The sequence below is a fragment of the Dermacentor albipictus genome, chromosome 4, assembly GCF_038994185.2.
Source record: "Dermacentor albipictus isolate Rhodes 1998 colony chromosome 4, USDA_Dalb.pri_finalv2, whole genome shotgun sequence".
In the NCBI taxonomy this organism is placed as follows: Eukaryota; Metazoa; Arthropoda; class Arachnida; order Ixodida; family Ixodidae; genus Dermacentor; species Dermacentor albipictus.
The window spans coordinates 36,611,767-36,634,326 of NC_091824.1; the positions used below are offsets into that span (position 1 = coordinate 36,611,767).

At 44.3% G+C, this 22,560-nt stretch overlaps 1 protein-coding gene across 5 annotated transcripts in view; it reads right to left on the reverse strand.

Moving 5' to 3' along the window:
* Positions 1-3,351: 3,351 nt before the first annotated feature.
* Positions 3,352-22,560, reverse strand: part of LOC135919869 (E3 ubiquitin-protein ligase Arkadia) — an 82,458-nt gene continuing 63,249 nt past the window's right edge. For all 5 annotated transcript variants that reach the window (XM_065453850.2, XM_065453851.2, XM_065453852.2 and 2 more), the window contains exons 15-17: positions 21,883-21,981; positions 15,728-15,813; positions 3,352-12,379 (exon numbers count right to left, since the gene is read on the reverse strand). In XM_065453850.2, coding sequence (XP_065309922.2) covers positions 12,250-12,379; positions 15,728-15,813; positions 21,883-21,981 — 315 coding nt within the window. In that variant the 3' untranslated portion in view covers positions 3,352-12,249. The remainder of the gene's footprint in view (positions 12,380-15,727; positions 15,814-21,882; positions 21,982-22,560) is intronic.

Sequence of the window (22,560 nt, forward strand, 5' to 3'; positions counted from 1 at the left end):
ACCGACCACTATAGAAAAGGTGTTATAGAATGAAGTTTTATCGCGTAATAATACCGCGTAGTTTTACCGCTTATTAGAATGAAGTTTTATCGTATATTCAAATTACGACCCGATGCTATCATGTCTCTGTTTTGTGCGTAAGTCATATTTTACCGATTTTGTGACAAAGTTTACTTTGAGAAATTTACAAAAGACGCACTTGCGCCAGGCGGAGGGCCTACAAGGATGAGGATGTATGCCGCACTTCTGCACACGCGCATGCATACGAGCGCGACAGACGTGTGCACACAACGTATCTATCCTTGATGCGCGAGTGCTCTGCCCGCTGCATCTGTCGCACGGTGTGTGCTGCGACCGTAATCGACATTATGGCAAACACTGTCCCACAACAGTACCGCCACTGATGCTGGAAAAGGGGATTGTGTTTCAGTTTTCGCGTAACAGCATTGTTTTCACGTATAATCGTGCAATCCGTAACTATCATGTCTGCAGCTTGCGTGTCTTGCGAGTCGGTGCTTCATCCAGTCTCGGTTTTCTGTTACTTGTCCTGTGCGCTGCCCATCTTCGATCGTGTCGCGTGTTTTTGACACTCCGGACATGCATCGCAAGCAAAGTGGTTAATGGTTCACCATGGCGGCAATTTGTAATTCTTGTGCAGCTGTTTGAAGACCGCAGAATATCAAATGCCATGGACCAGAAAAGTGACATGCTATGGTCTATAGACAGTGATAAAAAGCTGTACTGTATTCATGATAATGGACGTTACGAGTAAACCTTTGTGTGAAGGTGAAATCCACAGATTTCATCTTGTTTCCGATTACGAGACTTGGAGGCAGGATACATTTTTTTAAATGAAATTCGATGGACGTTGGATTTGGGAGCACATTATTTCCTACTGTGAACTTATACTAACTGGGTGCGCATCAGATTTAGTAATGCGTTAGTATTAGGAAAATGCCGCTCAGTAAAGACAGCAGTGTGTCTGGACATTTTTCTTTTTTTATTCAAACTGCCAGATAATTTCATCAATTTAATTGGTTTTGTAAAAGATATTGAAGGGTTGTGGTTTTGCCAGTCGAATTAATTGAAGACAACTGTATTCACTGTAAGCGAAAATTTTTTTTTAATGCAGATAACTAAATAACCTAGTTATCTATCAATTTCCCTTCATATTCCACAGAAGTTTCTCGAACCAGGTTTTGATGAAGCCCAATTTCTATTCTGAATAAACTTACAGCTGATAGATGTTGCTCATCCTGTCCATGATTTGTCCGTGATTTTGTCCATCTGCATGCTGCTTACAACGAATCAGTTGCAACTTACCTACTTCAGCATATTTCTAGATTTCTTAACACTAAAATCCTCCAGCACTTTCTCGCCTTACCAGGTATGTCTGCAGAGCCTAAACATTGCAACACTTGACTTCAGTCAACCAAAAGAACAGGCTGGCTTCAGGAAGGGATACTCTATAATGGATCACATCCATGTCGTCAATCAGGTAATTGAGAAATCTGCAGAGTACAATCAGCCTCTCTATTTCGCTTTCATAGATTAGGAAAAGGCATTTGATTCAGTAGAGATACCAGCAGTCATAGAGGAATTATGTAATCGAGGAGTACAGGAGGCATACGTGAATATCTTGGAAAATCTGAAGATTCCGCAGCTACCTTGATTCTCCAGAAGGAGAAAGATACCTATAAAGAAAGGGGTCAGGCAAGGCAATATAATCTCTTCAATGCTATTCACTGCATGCTTGGACGAAGTATTAAAGCTGTTAAACTGGGAAGGCTTAGGAGTAAGGGTCAACGGCGAATACCTCAGCAACCTTCGGTTTGCAGATGACATTGTCCTGTTCAGCAACACTGGGGACGAATTGCAAAAAATGATTGAGGACCTTAACAGAGAAAGTGTCAGAGTGGGTTTGAAGATTAATATGCAGAAGACAGACACAAGAGTTCAAGAAGGGAGAAGGGAAGAAGGCAGGGAGGTTAACCGGACCGAGTCCAGTTTGCTACCCTACACGTGGGGTGGGGAATGGGGAGTGAAACAGAGAGAAAACACAAGTCTATAGCGCACTTGCACAGGTACTAAGCTAGGTGCAGCATGTCTACAGTCGGGCATTCAAGTCTGTTGCCTTCAGGCAGTGAAGAAGCGCTTGAACTGCTTTCTGGGCTAATGAACTGTGAGGCCAGGCTCCCAAGATCTTTGCTTCTGTAAATGGCCTGTCATCCAGTCTATTCAAGGCACACTGGAGAGAGTTCAAGTTTGCCAGTCAGCCTCTAGTCTGCAAAGGAGTATGTTTACCTAGGTCAATGACTCACACGGGACCCTGATCCTGAGAAGGAAATTTACAGAATAAAAATAGATCGAGTGCATACGGCAGACATGGCCAGATCCTGACTGGAAGCTTACCACTATTATTGAAAAGAAAGGTGTGCAATCAATGCATTCTGTGGTGCTAACGTATTGGGCAGAAACTTGCAGGTTGACAAAGAAGCTCGAGAACAAGTTAACGGCCACACAGAGCGATAGAACGAAGAATGTTAGGCATAACATTAAGAGACAGGAAGAGAGTGGTGCGAGACAGAGAGCACACGGGGATAGCCAATATTTCAATTGACATTAAGAGAAATGGCGCTGGGCAGGTCATGTAATGCATAGGCAAGACAACCGGTAGACTATTAGGATTACAGAATGGGTGCCAAGAGAAAGGAAGTGCAGTCGAGGATAGCAGAAAACTAGGTGGGGTGATGAAATTAGGAAAATCACAGGCGCAAGCTGGAATAAGTTGGCGCAGGATAGGGTAATTAGAGATCACAGGGAGAGGCCTTTCTCCTGCAGTGAACATAAATACAGGCTTATGATGCTGATGAAGGATACATACAGTCACACTAGTAGACAAATTAACCTTATGTGACAGCTGTCAAGCTGTATTGGTCAGCTTTGCAATTCTTTCTGTAGATACCATGCCTTGTAAATATCACTCACCTGCAAATGGTATTCATGCAACAATATCATTCCTGGACTCGCAGCAAACAGCTAAGTTTAGTTCAAGACTGCGCGGTCCTTTCGTGTACCATATTCCTACAAACTCTTTAACATGATGGCCATGGGCCCAATTTCTACAAATGTCATAAATAAGCAGCACCTCTGGCAGAAGCTAATGTGGAGGAACATAACCGACAGGTCAGCAACTTCATCAGGTAGGCTATTAATATCGCACACAATACATTTCATAATAAATAATTTTTACAGCCCTTGCAAGTTTTGGCATGTAAGCAATTTTGTAACAACCACTCCACACCATCTTCCTAAAAAAGTGCAGCAAGGAACATGCTAAAGAGCAGGACAGCAGGTTTAAGACAACTTTTATTTTAAAACTATAGGCATCGCTTCCAGGTAATGCACAATTCAAAAGTACAGAGTGGGTACCTTGCAATGTAGTCTTTTTAAATACAGAATCAAGGATTTGCATTGCATTGCTTTCACATGATTCAAAGCAAATGCAAACAGCTCAAAACAAACTAGAAAAAAAAAGCAACTTGATCAACAAGTTTCACTACAGCTTACGTCGTTTATGGCAGCACAGACAATGCCTCAGTAGATAAGGGTCTATGCACCTAAGCACATCAGCTGGACATGTCAGATGGACAGCCTAGACTTGCATCTGGAAAGTAGCGACATGCCCGAAGGTAATGAAGCTTCAAAAGCTCATTCCTAAAGGCATATATATATATTTACATGTATGAAATACAAGCCCACAATGCATCATTCCATTTATGTGCAGACTTCATACAGGAATAACCAAAATGGCAAAGCTTTACAGACCAGAGGTACTATCGCACCAGAAAGACAACTGAATGGGAAGAAAAGTAAAAGCATTCCTCGCACATTACTCAAAAACACAGCATATGGCTTTGCTGCACACCTGGCCTGTAAACATGCTGCAGCATCAGAAGTCCTGTGTCAAAAAATAAACTGTGCCAATGTCACGCACACAAGCAAGGAAATTTAAAACTCGCGTTTCAGTTAATTCTTTCCCACTCGCGCTCAATCCTGGCCTTAGAGCACAATATGTCCAAGGAACAAGTACGTTAAACACTGTGGGCAGAGTCATCGGCGAACTTGTATCAAAATTTTCACGTCAATGCAGGAAAGAAAAAGTAAAACAGGAACTGCATAGAGGATTGAGCGAAGTGTACCCAGCAAACACTGCAGGATTGTTCAGCCACAGTACTATGTCGCTGCACCAAGCCGAAATGATCAGTACTGCTGGACCCCAGTACCTTTCCGCTAAGCCCAAAGTCGGCTTTACTATAATTTATACTACTACAAAGGTACCACAAGATCCCAAGCTGACAACATTAACAACACCCATCATCACAAATAGCAGCAGCTTAATCCAAATCCAGTTCAGGAAAGTAAGTCTAGAAAAACACTAATTCCTATTTCAGCATGGAGAGGGAGTGGTACAGCTAGGTGAAACAAGATTAGACAAAAGTACCAACCCTTTCTACGAAATGTCCAGCCTTTATGTTCTCTTGCTGCAATGCACGTCTCCCAGAGATGTGTTGAATTGCTCCTCTCCCACGTCAGCCAAACCATTCCCATGTTTACAAATTTACTTCTAATGTTATCATTATTCGTTTTTGCCACCAGTGACTGTGTCAAACTTACCTTTGCATTCACTCAAATAGACAACCGCTTATCGGCTCAACACAGTACACAACCTGCCCAACTACATTTGTTCTTAATATGAACTGGATTATCCTATTGATGTTTTGTACAACTATGAGACTAAGTGGTCTTCTGGTAATTAGTGATGACTCGGAACATTACAGCAGGTCAAAAGCCTCAGTACAAAGCCTTGTTTAAATATCCAGCAACAGACTAGCCGAGATAGGTGGGAGGTAGGGGAGGGTCATTTGAGAAAGTGTATATAAGAAATGGGTGGGGGCATACAATATCCAACGAACTTTTCGAAAAATATTAGGCTAAAGTATCCGCCTCGTCATCTATGACATTTGTACTAGCCACCACCACGTGGTGCAGCCCACACCATCGCACATTGCACAAAATGCTAGCAGAGTGAAGGGTGCACTCTACATTTCCAGCCTAACCCAAGACCAAGTCTACGACATACTTCACAGCCTACTCAACTTGCTGCATCATGCCACAGAAAAAAAAAGGGTCCTCAGCAAGCGCGACAGCGAGTAGTACCGAGTTGCTAGACAGACGAATGGCCAAAATCGTTTCCCCAAGGTTTCTCACTGCACCAAAATATGCCAATGTTTATAAATCTTTGTCTTAAAGGGCCCCTCACCAGGTCTGGCCGTTTTGAACTGACAAGCGCAGTGCATACAATGCATGCTAACGGTCATAGTCTGCTAAGTATAACATCGCTATGTCCTGGAGCAAGAGCTTAAATATCAAACTAAACACCATTTGCTCTACTCGTGGGTGCCACGCTCTCAGCCGGAGTCAACGTAAATTCCGCAAGCACACCCACGTACATGGCCATGCTGCAATGTCACTCATAGTAACACACCACTTGAAGAATTATTCACTGTAACATCGGTTATTTGTTTAACCTGTTGCTTCAATAGACGAACTAATGTTTAGAGAAATAATAAAACAAGCAAACCAAATGTCTGCATGCTTTCATTTTACTTCGTACTGTAGCAAAAGAGATGTACTACCATTTAGTTTAGTTTTGTTCCCAAGTCATGCAGTCATACGCACAGAGACCGAAACTATGTCATTTTCTGCCGTGTTCCAGCACAGGCGATTATGCTTTTTCATCCTCTCACTGAGAGCACGGAAAATCGTCTGCTGCGCAAAATGAGACAAATACATATGTGTCATTTCAAGTTGCTGAGCACCGCTGCTGACAGACTTTTCCAGCTCGGAGAAGACCATGTGTGTATCCGTACTCCACTGCTACGGCCGCCAGCCTAGCCCATGCATCTGATCCCACACTCAACCAACGATAAAGTCTACAGTGTGTAAACATTGAAGGCAAGCTTCCCATGACAGCTTGTCACCAGCCACTCCACTGACCAAAGCGCTTAGAGAACTAGGCTTAACCAGCGCTGCTTTGTTGGGAATCTGCAAAGTTGTGGTTTCGTGCCTAGTCGACGTGGTGGCAACGTTGTTAGAACTTTGTTACAGTGCACATCACGCATCATGTGCCCAGTACAGCGTTGGTGCTAGGGCAGAAGGCGGTGCTGCAGAAAAGTCCGAATAATCATGCAGGTCCGAAAACATCAGGCATCTGATGAATTAATTGGCGACTGTGACATTTTTGTTATCGGAACATATACTATCAGGCATGTGCAAACAAGAATTTACTCAACTATAATTGATACTGTGTTCGATGCTGAAATTTTGATTTTCTTATTGTTGGAGAATGCTCCACTGAAATAAAGCTATTACCAACCAAATTTGACATTTACCAAATTGACATTATCAACCAAATTTGGCAGTCTTAGCCCATACTTAATTACACATGTATGTATTATCGAGGTTTGACTAGCTGAGGTTTGTATTATCAAGGTTTGACTAACACTAACTGAAAACAGTAACCATGTTACTTGTGGTAATTACAACTTCTAGAGCACCCAGTTTCTTCCTTTGAATAACTAAAAGGCCTAATTATCTGAACATGGGATAAAATGTGGTCATACATGCAGTTACGGCTTATTACGAGAGACATGCACAACTGATGGTGTTTGAACAAAGGTAGGACCAGAACAGACACACAAACAGATACACATACACAGTGAGGTGTATATTAAACGAATTTCATGGGGTCGACAACTATCATTCCATTATTTTTGAATTATTGTTGCATCGAAAACACAAATTGACGTTAAAAACTAAATTCAAAGAGAGGAATCGTCTACGGGTGCAAGTTCATCCACAAATGCATTTGTGCCACTGACAACTCAATTTGACAGGAGTGAGAAAGCGCATTTATGTGAAGCAACATCTTTCTGCCAGTGCGTGCACAGCTCAAAGAAGCCTCAAATCTTAATACTAAGCGAGTGTATGCCCGGCTGTACATCTTCCAACAGTGACATTATGGCGTCACAGTTCCGTGCACGTTCCACGTGCAGTATGATGAAACGCAATGCTGCAGGGTGGCCGCTACCATGACCCGTTCATTCCCAAGCATGGGCCAACTGCCGCACACGAACCATGCAGCTGTGCATTCTGCAAAGGCGTAGGTAACATGCCTTGAGCCTTCACGCCCGCTGCACGTAAGCTCGCTGATATACATGCCGCGCCCCAGTGCACTTCATCACAAACAGTACTCAAGCACCAAAGCATTCGCAAACTTTGTTGCTTTTCTTCTGTTATTAGCCAACTTACTGATAGATCCTGGAAATTGGTGGCAATTTAAGCAAGCTTGCTCTTCCCCGGCGATTTATTCCCTCAAATCTTCAGGACTGCCACGATTTCGTGACAATAGGCATAACCTCCCAGTCTTCGCAGTGCCAACTTGACTACTAGTTGTACAAGGATTGTTTTTATTTCTGCAGGCTGCCCTTAGTGCGGGTGATGGCGATGGGAATTGCACGGATTTGCAATTGTCCAAGAAATACCTGCCGCTGTTGGTGGTGTGCCGGATTTTTTGCGGCTTCGCAGTTGCAAATGTGTTCGATAGTTCGTTATAAATTCATTATTTTTAGGTGCCGTGAATACAGAGAAAGCATAAAATTTCAACTCATATTTTAAAAGTATTTTCTGTCTTCTAAAATTCATAGTACTGAAATATTTTTACGCTAAAACAATAGGCGTTTGGCTGGGTTGCTCAAGTTTTCGTTAATTTTAGAAAACTCTTATAGTGAAGTTCATAGTAACAAGGAGGAGGAGGAAAATAGAGAAGGCAGGTATATATGCCAGCCGTACAGGTTTGCAGCAATCAGATTCACAATGCCAATATCAAAATCAATCAGATATGGACAGTCCATGAAAATTGGCAGGAGGGTGTTGCTGGCCCATCGAGGAATCAGGCTTGGATTCCTTTTACATAGACCTGAACATGACTCCCCCCCCACCCTCCCAGTTTCAGCGTGGATGCATATAAATATTGGATAGTACTACAGCAAAGTTATTTTCGTGTCAGATGTGGCTTTGTTACAATGCAGTGCAACTGTAAATAAAGATCACCAACAGCTCCACCCAATGAAGTTGTACTCGAAAGAATTGCAGGCCAAGGTCATACGTCTTCTACATATATACTTTGTCTTCCATTCAGAAATCAAGTGCAAACTAAATACTCATCGCCATGTAACAACAGATACTTGACACAGACTTACATCAGACAGAGTAAGTTATGAGCCGTGTACACAAAACACACTTTAAAATTACATTTAAAACTGCCTTTATTAATTCCAATTGCATGCCTGACTGTATTTTACTAGTAGAACATCTTAGTGGCATGTAGGAATGCAAAAAAATTAAATGGATGAAGATTTTACGGGATGATCTATATAAATGCAAAACACCAGTGGTGCTACAATTTGTATTCACTGCAATGCTGGGTTCGACTTACAAGAAGCCCAGTCTGTCACCTACGAAAACCTAACTGACCGCAGATGCCGAAGTGAGGCAAAAAATAAAAATAACGATACAAAAATGCTAGATTTTGCGAAGTGCAAGATCACGTGTATGCAACATGGGACCATCTAAGAACCCATGAAATAATGTGTAGGCCAACTGAACAAGGACGTAGAAAGAAACAGACACCCAGAGACAGTGCTATTTATTTTCGCACCAACGAATAAATACGTACCAAACGAGTGGAAACAAAAGAGATAAAAAGGAACATTCACTGGTGCATACCAAAGAACTGTGCACGTGTCTAAGGCATGATCAAAACATACACTGCAATAGTTACAGCAATAAACCGAGGAATCATATCTCTTTTTTCAAATAGAGACACTGAAGGCTTGATATGCATCTTTCTCCTAATTTTGCAATTTCATCGGCCTCCACAATCTCCTTTATCATCCTGCTCCGAGCAGGATGATAAGGCAGATTGTGGCATTTTGTGACTTCTGAGCATCTACGAAGCTATGCAAACAGGTTAATTCAGAGAATAACGAGACATATGCATGTTCTACACAACATGGCAGGCATTTTGTAACCTGCATTCATAAGGTTGTCTACACCATTCCACTTCTGTACAAAAGAATGGTCAAGCTTCATCGATCAGAGATTAAAGGAGCATCAATATAACGTCACTAGAGTATGCGCTGTTTGGGCATTCGGTGCCATAATTGTGGCTCCAATCCCCTGTTTGAAAGTATGTCTATTTTGTATAGGGCTCATAGCAGGATGACAAGGGAGATTGTGGAGTCCTGTGAAATTGCAAAATTAGAAGAAAGACACATAATCAAGCCTTCAGTATCACTATCTGAAAAAGGGATACGATTCCTCTGTTTATCGCTGTGACTATCGCAGTGTATGTTTTGATCATGCCTCAGACAAGTGCACGGTTCTTCGGTATGCACCACTGAATGTTCCTTTTTATCTACTTCGTTTCCACTCACTTGGTACGTATTTATCAGTTCGTGCAAAAATAAATTGCTACAGTTGAAAGTGGTGCTGTCTCTGTGTGTCAGTTTCTTTCGACGTCCTCTTTCAATTGCGCTTACACATTCTATCATGGATGCTAACCAACTAGCCCACCAACGTGCTTTAATCTAAGAGTCACTGTATTTGTTGTGTTCTTTGCAAGGACGAAAAAGTTGATGGAACCTGTTAGGCAAAATGAAAGGTTTGGTTGATCTGGTTAAAAAAAGAAGACATATTAATGTCACTCATGTTCTTGTCAAACAGGTTAGCTGTGCTTGTTTTACTACTGCCACAGCAACAACTGATTTCACCACAGCTCACTCACATAAACAAATCCAGAGCATTTAAAATGACTGAGCAAGTTATTTATTGTACCTATTGAATTTATGCCAATAGAAGAAGGTATGCAAGAGGTTGTGTATGTGTGAAATACATTCTCCACACTGCCCCAATGGAATAGCCAGAATTCTCAAGACAAAGATCATTCTGGGTATTCAAAACTATCCTAGAAGATCAGACAATCCTGTTAACTGAAACAACACCGGCTTCACGCATAACAAACAAAACCTCCTCTGGTGGCTTTTGAGAAAACAAATTCAGCAGCTGTAGGAGAACTGCACCCAAGTGGCAAAGCGCAATGCCTCACGCAAAAACACAACATGTTCTTTGAGCAATCAATGAAAACATGCGTCAAGCATTTTCGACCTTTCTAACAACCATGTAAACAAAACCTAACCTTGCAAATAAGGCAACAGCAGTGTAGTACAAGCACTTCTATACATGTAGTTTACATAAAGCCTAAGAAGGTCTGAAGACAACAGAAAGGAGACGAAAGTGACAGAACAGGTGCTTTGTTGCAAGACTCTGTACGTTGACCAATCGTAATATTAAAAAAATATGGAAGTTCATCCTTTACAGGGTGGCAGACAAGGATGGCATCTGGAAACCATTTGAGAGAGCCCTGTAACCACATGCAAAAATAAAACAAACAAACAGAGTATAACAAACCAGCAACGAAAGCCGGTCTGGAATATATGTGACTCATAAAGTGCATCATGAAGAAAAAAACATCTTTGGATGACTGTATGAAATCTGCAGCATTTAGCAGTGCATGTGTCTAAACTTAACCCATTGTTAACAGCTACAACTTGGAATTCTGGCTGATCTTGCCTGGGTCTGTGGAAAGCCGATTTTCCTACAACGAGCAGTGTTTCGTATTCAGAATTTAAAAAAAAAAAATGGCAATGCCTAAAACATTCTAGCTAAAATTTGAAAAGAACTGATGCTAGCTGCTGCTGCGATCAACTTGTGTGGCACACACTTGTAAGCCAAGCCTAGTTTGCAGGTACAAACTTGGATTGCATGAAACACAAACGAAGAGGAGGTGCTGTCACACTTCAGCAAAGAAACTTCTACACGGGCACAGCAAACTTGTACCACAACAAACTTCTGCACCAGCCCAAAAAGATTATTGAACCTTTTCCTGTGTAAAACAAAATTCATCCTTTGTGCAAACCCACGAGTTTTACTAACAAGATACATTGCTTCCAGACGAGCTCGCCAAGCCTTCAGCCGTTTCTTTTTCTCACAAGCATTTTACGATAAGTCTCGGCAATTTCACAGCTGTCCCCTCCGTAGGGACTTTCTGGTTACTCGGCAACCATGCAATGAAGCCTGCAGCAAACACGCAAGTGATAAGAGGCACACTGTAAGAATTATAGGAATGAAGAAACCATGCCCTACATTAGCACTCACTGCACTCAAACTCCTAGACCTATATAGTGTTGTGTAAATAAGAGCACCGTATGCAAACCACTCTCCTAGCTAAACTGCTGGCTCACTGCAGCTCAAGTTTTGCACGGAAGAGGCACTTTGCAGTGCACACAATTTAAGTTTAATAGGACACTTGCATTCATTACCTGCCTATTTCGTTCAAAACAAACCACAAGTATTATGTGTTTTCTGTGATGATATCCAACAAAAGATGGAGACTAACAGAGCGGTTGAGCCACCCATCGTTGTTAGAGCAAGACGTCACACGTGAGCAGTGTTTCACCGTTGCCATGACAGATCGTGCTGCAATTCCATTCTTGCAAACAGCACTCCCTATCTTTTTTTGTCTCGTATCCCCATCACCATTCATTACAAAACAGACAAGTGTAGCCACCAAAAATAAAACTCCCATTAATCCCGAAATGCCTTTGCCATGTGCAAAGTAGACTGTGGATGAGCCCGTGGTTTAGCCGGAGTTGTGCATACCTGGCACTTTCATTTACACAGCATTTGGTGCACCAGTAGGATTAGCAGCAACAAAACAAAAACAAGCGTGCCCTTTCCACCAAACTCTTGCTCCTTGGCCGAACAAAGCACCCCGGAGGCTTTCTTCCCTAAGAACAGAGAGTGTCACGGTCCCTCAACGGAAGAACAGACTAGCATTGTCAGCAGAGCCGCTGCACTGTAGTTCAACGTGGTACGAGGGGATGAGCAACAAAAAAAAAAGGCTGTCAACAAACATCACTCTTATTTGAGATGGAGATATAAAAAACACAGCACAGGGTGAACACACACAAGGAAAGGCCACTCAGAGAAGTGCGGCTGGGCCTGCAGCTTCTGTACTGGACAGCAGCGGTGGGCACCACAGCAGGTGACGGAGGAAGGACAGCATCATGACGAGGAGATGCCAAAGTCCTTGAGGTGCTCCTCGATGTCCACGCGGCAGATTGGGCAGCGCTTGTTGGTCGTCAGCCACTGGTCCACACATACGATGTGGAACAAGTGCATGCACGGCAGACGCCTGCAACAGGGATGCAGAAGGTTTGTGAGCCAACAAAAAAGAAGACTTGGACCAGCTGGTGCTTCAAACAAGGCAAGATGTCTGAATGTGTTCCTTATTTTCTGCTCATATTGTTGTCATTTTGTTGTAGTCTAACCGAGTGTATGCTTAATGTCATCAAATGCGTAATTATTGTGTGCCACTGCCTGTGCGAACGTGCTGCCTGTACAATGCCCTCCAGGCTAGGTGAGTGGCTGAAATGAACCAACTACAATCTCTCCACGTAGAGACATTGCTGCGACAGAGAACTGTGACTAGGGAAGTGGAATATTATACAACAGCAAGAATGCAGTGCCATGCAAAGCGTTACGAGCAAACTTTACTTAGGACTACATTGTCGGGTTTAAAGTCCTGAAACTGTACTGTGGCCTATGGCCCGTGTGAAAGGGAGGAATGCAAAGAAGTGTGCTGTTTCCTCTCGCGTGCGAGAGACCCAACATACCGAGGTGCGAGGGGGGGAGGAGGGGGCGGGGGGGAGCATCATAGACTTGTGCATGCTGTGTGTCCTCGGAGCTTGCTTTGCATTGAAGCGATAAACAGCACGAATGTCCCTTCGCTCGCTGCTGCTGCTGCATCTCCCCATGCCAGCATTTTGACAGTGAGTATCCACAGTCATTGAGTGTGATGTGTTCATGTCTGCTGCACGTACTGACACCATGCTTATTAATGTAGTTAGCAAGTAAATGTTTACAAGTTGATACGGTCGATGAAAGTACTATCCTTACTTCACATGGCTGCTAATTTGCTATCGCAATCGATGCTTCGCCTTTTGGGCAAAACTGCCTTTCTTATTTGCAAATGATAAAGGATCATCACTCAAGTCAGTTTATTTTCATAGCCCCGTTATTCAGACATTTTCCTGCAAAAATGCAAGTTCAACATTTCCTCCAACTCCAGCAGCACAAAAAGTTTGTTTACAGGCTCTTGCTCATTGTGCTGCTTCAGGCTTAAATATTAAACGATAGTTGTGGCCACGGGATCATATTGTGTTTGCCCGCTGTGAGTCGTTGCAATGCTGGGATAATGCAACCTTGACTGCGTGACGCTGGCAGTTTATGTCGCATTGCACAAATTCAGCTTGATGTTTTACACCTTCAGACTGGCTTAACCCATTCCGCACTGTAAATGCACGTACAAACATGTTAAACATGCTCGCCGCTCTTGCGATTCTCAGCCTAGACCGCACACCTTATCTGGGGCTTGATCAACAATAACTGGCAAATTTCTCGCAACGCTAGGCCTAACCAATGCTGTTGCACCAGGTGTCGGCCCCTGAAGTTACACTCTAGTGCAGCGTCAATACAAATTTATTCACAGCAGCCGAACGTCTCTCGGCAAACCGTACAGTCACTGCAAAGAATATGTTTTAATAATGAAGCAGGAGCAGAGCTTTAGTGCGCGTACAACACATAAAAAATATTTAAAACTTCGCAGTAATATGGGGGGGGGGGGGGCAGTCTGGCCCACGCCCAAGAGCCGAGGCGGGATACTGGTCTGAACATATGTGTCGGAACCATCTTGCGGCGATGGTCTGCTGGCAGTGAAATTTTGTCACAGCCGTACGATGCAGCTATGCCTAACCAGCACCACTTCTTCGGTATCCTACGGTGCAAGTTGCTGTTTGGTGCCGAGTCAACCCAAATCTTAATAGCAGCCTTCAGGCATTCCCCTAAAGCCGTGAAATCATCTCACCAACGAAGTACGGGATAGGCGACCAATTTAATGGCAGCACTTGGATCATAGCCGACATTTCTGTGACATTGTGCACAATATGTTCAAACAAACAAAGGAAACACCATACAGTGTTTGAAACTTCAGTCATCCGATCTACATTAGTCATACAGGAGAGAAGGGTGGGGTCTGGCTCGCCATTATCACAATTCCTCGCTGCCGCTCGAAAATCGACACTGTACCTCTGTCTAAGGAACCCGCATGAAGCGGGGCACAAGGTATTCAAAATAGACAACAGCCCACTGAAGAAACAGCGGTACAATCCAGGTTTAACTGAGGCTTGGCTTAGTCCGCCGCAGAGTTACTGCAGCCGTGGGTCCACGCCATGCCTCTTTCAATGGTGCGAAGAAACGGCTCTTGAGAACTTAGTTCTGCTTTCGAAAGCCCGAGCTACCCCTTAGGCGCAGGGTGGGCGCAGACTTCTCACACTTTGCTGAAATGTAGCAGGATGTAGCAGGGTTTGCCAGTCGGCGCAGTTTGGCGCAATTGGCGCAGTGGTACCACCACTGGAAAAGTACTCCAGCAATAGCATTTTCAATGCTACTGTCATGCAGCCCGGAAATCATGTGGAAAGAGGGGAATTAGGAATTTAAACTTTGACCACCCTGCTTATTGGTGTTGTGTACAGTGGGTCTCGCTAATTGCAACTAGTTTAGAATGCTCACCTAGCCTTGAACCAAGCGAAACTTAAGGTTACACCACACGCACACTTGCCAGCACGTGCTCACTCCTGGTCGCTCCTGGTTAGATACCTTGGCAGACCAATTGATAACGCTTCAAAAATGCGCAAGTTGGATGTGGCTACTATCCGTCGGTCAAGCTAGTGAAGGTCAAAGCTGGTCTGCACCACGTGGCATTGTCAGACTGTAGCATATGCGTGTGAGCGCACAATCAAGCCCTGTCATGCACAAAGCAAACAGTGCGCAAACGCACCACAGTTGCACCTAGCTGTGGTCTTCTACGTAGTGTAGATAACGTGGCCACCGCTGTGTGCCACCACAAGTCTACTGGCTAAGTACACTGCGGCTCACAGAGGACAACCACATTTGGCTTACATTTGGCGCATCGTAGGTGCCAAAATCGGGTGTAGAGGCATCTGCCTTAACATCCAAAAGCAAATTTGAACTGCACTCCATGGTGACGATTAGAAGGCGGAGTGTCACGGACACGCCCTGCTCTGCCGTAGCTTTTGCAGTGCAAGGCATTGAAGAAGGAACAGGAGCACAGCGAAGAGGATGTTTGATTGCCAATAACCATTTCCTCTGAACATGTTGACATACATTTAGAAGCAAGGTTTCTGAAATAGTCTGAAACTCATTTCTCCTCTTCGATAAAAAAAAGAGGATCCAGACCCCTTTAAAGCACAGTTGTTAAATAACAGTTTAAAACTCAAAACCTAACAAGGTGGCGTACTTTAAAGAAAATCATGCAGAATGCGGGAAGGTTGTGAAATGCTTTAGTTACTTAAACTGCATTACCAAAACATAAAAACTGCAATACCTGCGATCAGGTTGTCACTTCAGAGATCATACAACACATGGCCCAGCAATCTAAGCTCTCAAAGTGAGGGGGCATTACCTGACTTCTTCGTTGTCCTCAAACTCACTCAGGCAGATGGTGCACTTCTCCACGTTGTCCTCACTGTCACCACCGCTTCGTGGAATCTGAACAGAGGAAAGCTACAATGAACACCACCAAACAAGCGGCTAGCTCGAAGTGCAAGCAAATGACAAATCAAAAAGGGGCCCATATGCAAAGTAGCTGATGTAGGCTGCATTTTGCCCCAAGACAGCAAAACAGACTTTGCAGCCATTGTTCAATGCCGTACGCCAATACACTGTTTTTATTTCTATTTTATTCCAGTGACCATCTTCAGTCAGGTTATTACTGTTATCAAGTTGTCATTTAGTGCAATTCTGTACTGCATCTGAAATTTAGTGGATGTTGCCACAAACTCTACAGCGAAAGAGTCTTCTCAAATCAGATTATGCATGTGGTACGAATAGTGTTGTACATTCTCATACACATCATAAGAAGCCAACAAAGACACCAAGGCCAGCATAGGGGAAATTACTTGTCCTTAGTAATTCAATTAAGTAAATGATAAATTAATGGAAATAATGTGGATGAAGAAACAACATTCTCATAGTTCTCATAGTGGTACTACATTCATAAATAGTGATAAACTTGGCTCAGATTGGATGACCAAATGACTGTGCTTGCCACTTTAAATTAATTAATTTGCGATCCTTCAAATACTCCAACAAGTTAGGTTCTGCATATAAGCAGTGTCCCTATCATGATTCCAGTGTTGCTTGTTCTTCTGGGCACAACTTCACCCAATAGAGTCAGGTTCTTAGCTCACATATTTGGCCACATTTAATTCATTGTCACTACAATGGGACAGTACCTGTCAAGTTTTCAACAGACTGTTTTTTTTTTCCCCATCTTGCATTTATTAAGCACACAAGTACCATCATCTCAACAGTAAAACATTAAATGAATATACAGTCGACCCCGGATATATCAAATTATTGCCTATATCGAACAGTTGAAAAATCCCCTTGGGAATCCCATGCAAAAGTTTAGCGCTATTATTCGCGTATATAGAACTCCCGTGCACCGGCATATCGATGTACTGAACACCGTGCTGAGCTGCGCCCTGGCAAGTGCGCTTCTCCTCACGAAGCTCTCGCGATGTTCCCGCGATCTTGCGCGCACCGCCCTGCACTTTGAGAAAGGGGCGTGTCTGAAAAGGCACGTGACGAGGCGCACTTGGAGTGCGATTGGGTGTGAAAGGGATGCGGGAGGGCGAAACCACGCTGACCACAGGCGCCCATTTTCTGTGTTTTGGTTGGCTGACACCGCTGGCGCAGCGAGACGAACGAGGTCAGTGCAGCTTGGGCTTTTGGTAGTGCAGAGACGCGGAGACGCGGAGCGGTGCGTCTTTCGATTCGCTTTGTTCCTTTTATTCACGAGGCCAACGCGAAGGCTTGAGACTCGTGTGGTGCAGTGCGTTTCTCTCCGCTTTTGGCATGTGTTCCAGAGCCATGGCCGCGAAAAATGCAAGAATTTGGATTTGGATGCAAGTTTTTGAATACATGGGCCAAGAACATTTTTTTTTTCTTCCGAAATAAAGTGCTCTGGTCATCGCGGCGTGTTTTTGTTTTTTTACGCGCCTTGGAGGCACAGATCGGTAAGTTCCCGTTAGTCACAACATAGGGAAACTGCCTTGAGATGTGTGGAGTTGTTAAAGAAGCTTTTGACATATTTTATATTTTGAATTATCGATATATCGAACTGTTTCGCGATCTCCTTCGAGTTCGATATATTCGGAATCGACTGTACTAGCCTTGCTTAATCCTTTAACGGTCAGTGCCGTAAATATTTGGTTTAGCGAACTAGTCCCAAATGGTCCCAAATGGTGATGCACGTCGGCACCACACACTCCTGATGGCTCGTAGCAATGCAAGTTCCTGTTTGCTCCGGCGAGCAGATTGGAGGTGCAATGGAAGATGGCACACCAACATGGCTGCATTTCCGGCTTCAAAAATGTGACTTCAAAGCATCTCTTATTTTGTTTCTTTCCTCAATGGTATAACTGAATCAAGCAGCACTTGACCACCCAAACATTAAACATGAGACAGTTTTACAATAGCATTCTCAAGCAAATGGAAAGAACTTACAGAAGTAAAGAAATACAGTGATGCTACTGGCATGTGCCATTTTGGAGCACCTTTTGGAGCAGCCAAAAATGCATTTGGAGCAGTACAATGGACTTCCACAGCAGGTTTGTGCAAGCGATTGCAAACTATACTATATGGAGCTTTTACAGTGGACAAGGCATATGAAAGCAGTAAGTACAGTCGCCGACTGATTTTCCGGACTCCAAAAATTCGGACATGCCCGATTATTCGGTCAGCTTCGCGGCACCGCCATTCTCCCCATAGACCATAATGTATAACAACTGCCGAAAGTTCGGACACCTTGCAACCACTTGTCTGACTTTTCGGACACTCCTTAAGCCAACTCGGTCGAGAGCACCATGCACCGACTCTAACCGGTGCATGGTTCGACTTGCTGAACGCCATTTTTGTTTTGAACGGAGCTTCCTTGCTGCCCCACAAAGTGGCGCTACTGGAAATCCCCGCTCATCATCATCGTTTCTGCCTAGTTTGATAGAGTGGCTCTGCAGCAGTTCTGGTTTCAGCTTAGTAAGCCATGTCAAGACAATCCAGCAGCTGATTTGTTTTTTCGCACACGACGCTGCAAGCAGGCCGCGTTTTTTCGTTTGTGTGAGTGGTGTCGGCACAGTGGTGTTTCTGTGCTGTGTCGAGGTTTCGGTGATCCAACGCGGCACACGGAAACATCATGTCAAGTCTCTAATGGCGCCGATAGTGCCCGCGCAGACTGCGCTGCGGAATGCCGGCAAGCGGGTGCCGGGAGGCCTAAGATTTGTCGCCTTCCGATGTGCTGCCTACCAACGCGGAAAGTGTTCTGCCGAGACTTGCGCAGTAGTTGCATTGCGATTCCGGACACCGTCTCATTGACAGTTTCACAGGTGCTGACACTGCTGTACTGACATGCGCAGAACTCGACGACGGCGAGATCAGTCGTCAGGTTTCTGCTGCACCGCCGGACGATGACCGAGTCGGAAGTTGACGCACCATGTGCTACGCTGCCATCGCATGCGGAGCGTGTACAAGCAGTGACTGTGCTTTCAGCCGCCTATAGTGACCGTACGACCCTCTCCGAGATTTAGGCTTATCTGATTGCGCGTATACTGAACACCGTGCAACAGCGCATTCACGATTTCTTCTAGCCTACTGCCGAGCCCGAATAAGTGCGTGGAAATAAAGGATTTAATTTTTTTTTTTTTCTTAATCTGCTTTTTCGGACACCTGTTTATGCGGACATTTCCGCAGTCCCCGTGAGGTCCGAATAAACGGTCAGCGACTGTAGACGCTGGTTCATAACCTCAATTCAATCTACATTGAGGAAAGTAAATCAACTAAATTTTCAGACCCGGTCGTTTATTTGAATTTCCCTGCAGCACTACCGCCAACTCGACGGAACTAATGTGTAGAACGATGACTAAAGTTTCGGATGCCTTACAGTGCCTCATCCGATTTGTCAGACTGATCCATGATCCGAGGTGTCAAAAAACATGGCTGTGAACCAAGTTGCCCAAGCCATTCAAATATTTGCCACTCATGCCCTCACTTTCGTTGTGGAAGTGGTTCCTCCACTTTGAACAAGCCGTACAGCCACTATGATGCGTTACGTTGACTTGGCACGAGACCATAACTTTGGTCAGATACGCCTGTCAAGGCGCTCTGTCGCCAGCATCGGTGCCGTCATGGGAAGCTCGCCCTTGATACATCTGTACCCACAGAGGAGTGGGCATGCGATCAAGCGCACAGGCTCAACTGGCAGCAGCATGCGTGAAGCGGAGTTTGGTTTCTCGGGCAATCAGCCGCAGCAACTACTGTGAATGCTTACCAAGTTTGTACGTGTGCATACTAGGAGAAACAGAGGAAGCTAGCATGAGGGGCGTAATGCCCAAAAGCTCAGAAGTAAATCTGTGGGATGCTGCTTAAACCGACAGCAATCAAGACGGCATGCGCAATATCTGCCCTTCACGACGACAGACATCCCGACAGGTGCGCACAAACTGAACAGTCAAAGCCGACAAAGAGTTACAATGCGCACACAGTCAGTGCACAGGGTGTGCCACTGACAAGCGACCCCGCAAAGGCTTGTCCATCACCCGCGTGCCCGCATCACGCTGCCACTGCATTTTTCTTTTTCCCCCATTCTTTGTTAGTTCACTCCCCATGTCGTCCTCCTCTTCTGCATTGCCCTTGTCGCTCTTCCCTCCCATAGGCTGGTGCACCTCGTTGAGAAGCATGCTCACTACATTGCCTGTGTGCAAGATTTTCCAGTGGAATCCACATTATAACCGGTACTTTGTACCGCATGACTGCACTACAAGCAGTGTGCGTATGCATGGAATTATATGGGAAGATAAACAGGAGTCGGAGGAGGACGCATTATAGCCGGTTATGCACAATAAATGGTTACGTTACAAGTGGTCTAGGCTGTATATATCTTTATATTATACTAAGGAAACAAACAAATGAACATTAAAAACCTGATTAATCAATCCAAAGACAACTTCATTTTGTTTCGTTAATGAAGAATGCTTCCTTTCCAAGATATTCACACTCAAATTTGACACTCAGTAGGATAATTTCGAATTTGAATGTGAAATTTTGTGTGTAGGCGGGAGTCTGCATCCAGGTGAGAATCCAGACACAGACTACCACTCACCTTAACTGGCATTGCTTATTGTGGTGGGATGTCACTTGAGAGAAGGCACAGCTGCTATAAGCTCCGCCAGGCTCATAGGCTAGGGTACAACACAATCCCTTTGCCACACGGTGGATTCATCTGTGCAAAGACTTTCTCCTTTGAATGTGAAAGTAGCATCATCATCATCATCACCATATCATCAGCCTGTTTTAGTCCACTGCAGGGTGAAGGCCTCTCCCTGCGATCTCCAATTACCCCTGTCCTGCGCCAACCAATTCCAACTAGCGCCCACGAATTTCCTAATTTCATCGTTCTACCTAGTCTTCTGCCGTCCTCGACTGCATTTCCCTTCTCTTGGCATCCATTCTGTAACCTTAATGGTCCAATGGTTGTCTAACCTGCGCATTACATGACCTGCCCAGCTCCATTTTTTTCTCTTGATGTCAATTAGGATAGTGTCTATACCAATTTGCTCCCTGATACAAACTGCTCTCTTTCTGTCTCTTAACGTTATGCCTAGTAATCTTCGTTCCATCGCTCTTTGCATGGTCCTTCACTTGTTCTCAAGCTTCTTTGTCAGTCTCCGAGTCTCTGCCCCATATGTCAGCCCTGCTAAAATGCACGGATTGTACGCCTTCCTTTTAGCACACTGAGAGTCAAACTTGCAAGACCAAACATTCGCCGATCAAATATTTTGGACTTTTTGCAAAAATGTCTGAACAATCAGTGTTATATGAAAAATTAACTAAATTTTGTCCTGTGCTGTGCTTCACTGATGTGCGATTTAGTTGAAATACCGTACTGGTCGAATCACAAGGGCATCTCGCAATGTTGTCATGCAACTGTGTCCCATTCTGTCCTGCACTGCAGATATGCGCACACGACCTCCGACTGCCTACATGCGAGCTTTCGTCGTTCTGTCCAGTATCCAGTACGCACAAAAACAAATTTTGTGAGGACGTTCACGCTAATTTCCGGAGTTTTGCCCTCAGTCCTAATCTCGGCTTCCAGCTGCCAGTCTAGCCCAATGATCTCGCACCCAATCACCAATGCTGTTTATTGGTCCGAACATATCGATGACCACTTTGCCGTGACAGCCTGCTGCCAACCAACAAGTCGGCTGGCAGCACATTTTCGTCACGGCCATACGACGCAGATAGCCATAACCAGCACCGCTTTGCGTATTTCCAGCGGCAAGAGTTGCTGTTTGGTGCAGAGTTGATCACAATCTTAGCAGTGGCATACACACTCTAGCCACAGCAAACACCTATACACAACCAGAGATTATTCGTAATAAAAAAGAAAAAAAAAATGAGAGCAAGAACTGGTATAAGCCAGTGCCCTCTACTTAAAAACAAGACACTCTTGCACAGGCACTGGCCATGAAAGAAATGGTAGATAAACCCCAATAAACTTACCTTTTTGTATTTGTGAGGAAACGTGTTTCGCTCAATAGTGTTCTGCGAAGCCCCACGGTTCACTACCATGCGACGATGCTCAAACAACCTCATGGTTTCCTGCAGATACCAAGAAGCACCGAAGCATCAGTAACACCGTACGCAAACATTAATCACTTTAAATCTTCTGGCCTGCTGTTGCGATTTCACAACATACTGAATAATCCCGAGCTCATAAATTCAAACAGGATGCTTTAGCAAGAAAGATCCTAATTTCTACGTCCTGTGTGGTCATCCAGAAAAAACTCAGTGTGTCACCGTCTCTGACTCAGAAACAATGCTATAACACTTACAGAGGACTTATGCTAATCCTACTGAGCTTACTTCAAATTTGATTCTGCCAAAGGGCACTAGGCAACAACAACACCTTTCTAGGGACTCGCACCTACAATCATTTAGGTTGTGAAAAAGGCACAAGACAGCACCTTGGCCTCCGTTGGTGTTGACGCACATGCATGCATTGCACATTGTAGTTACCAGGTCTGTAGGAACTACAGTAATACCTCTGAGAACTTCGCTAATAACCGTTGGGTTACACACAACTTCTCGCACACACGCACGCACACACACACACACACACACACAAGCACTTTGTTTCTTGTGTCCTTCGCCTGTTCTACACTGTGGCCCGAAAGACCG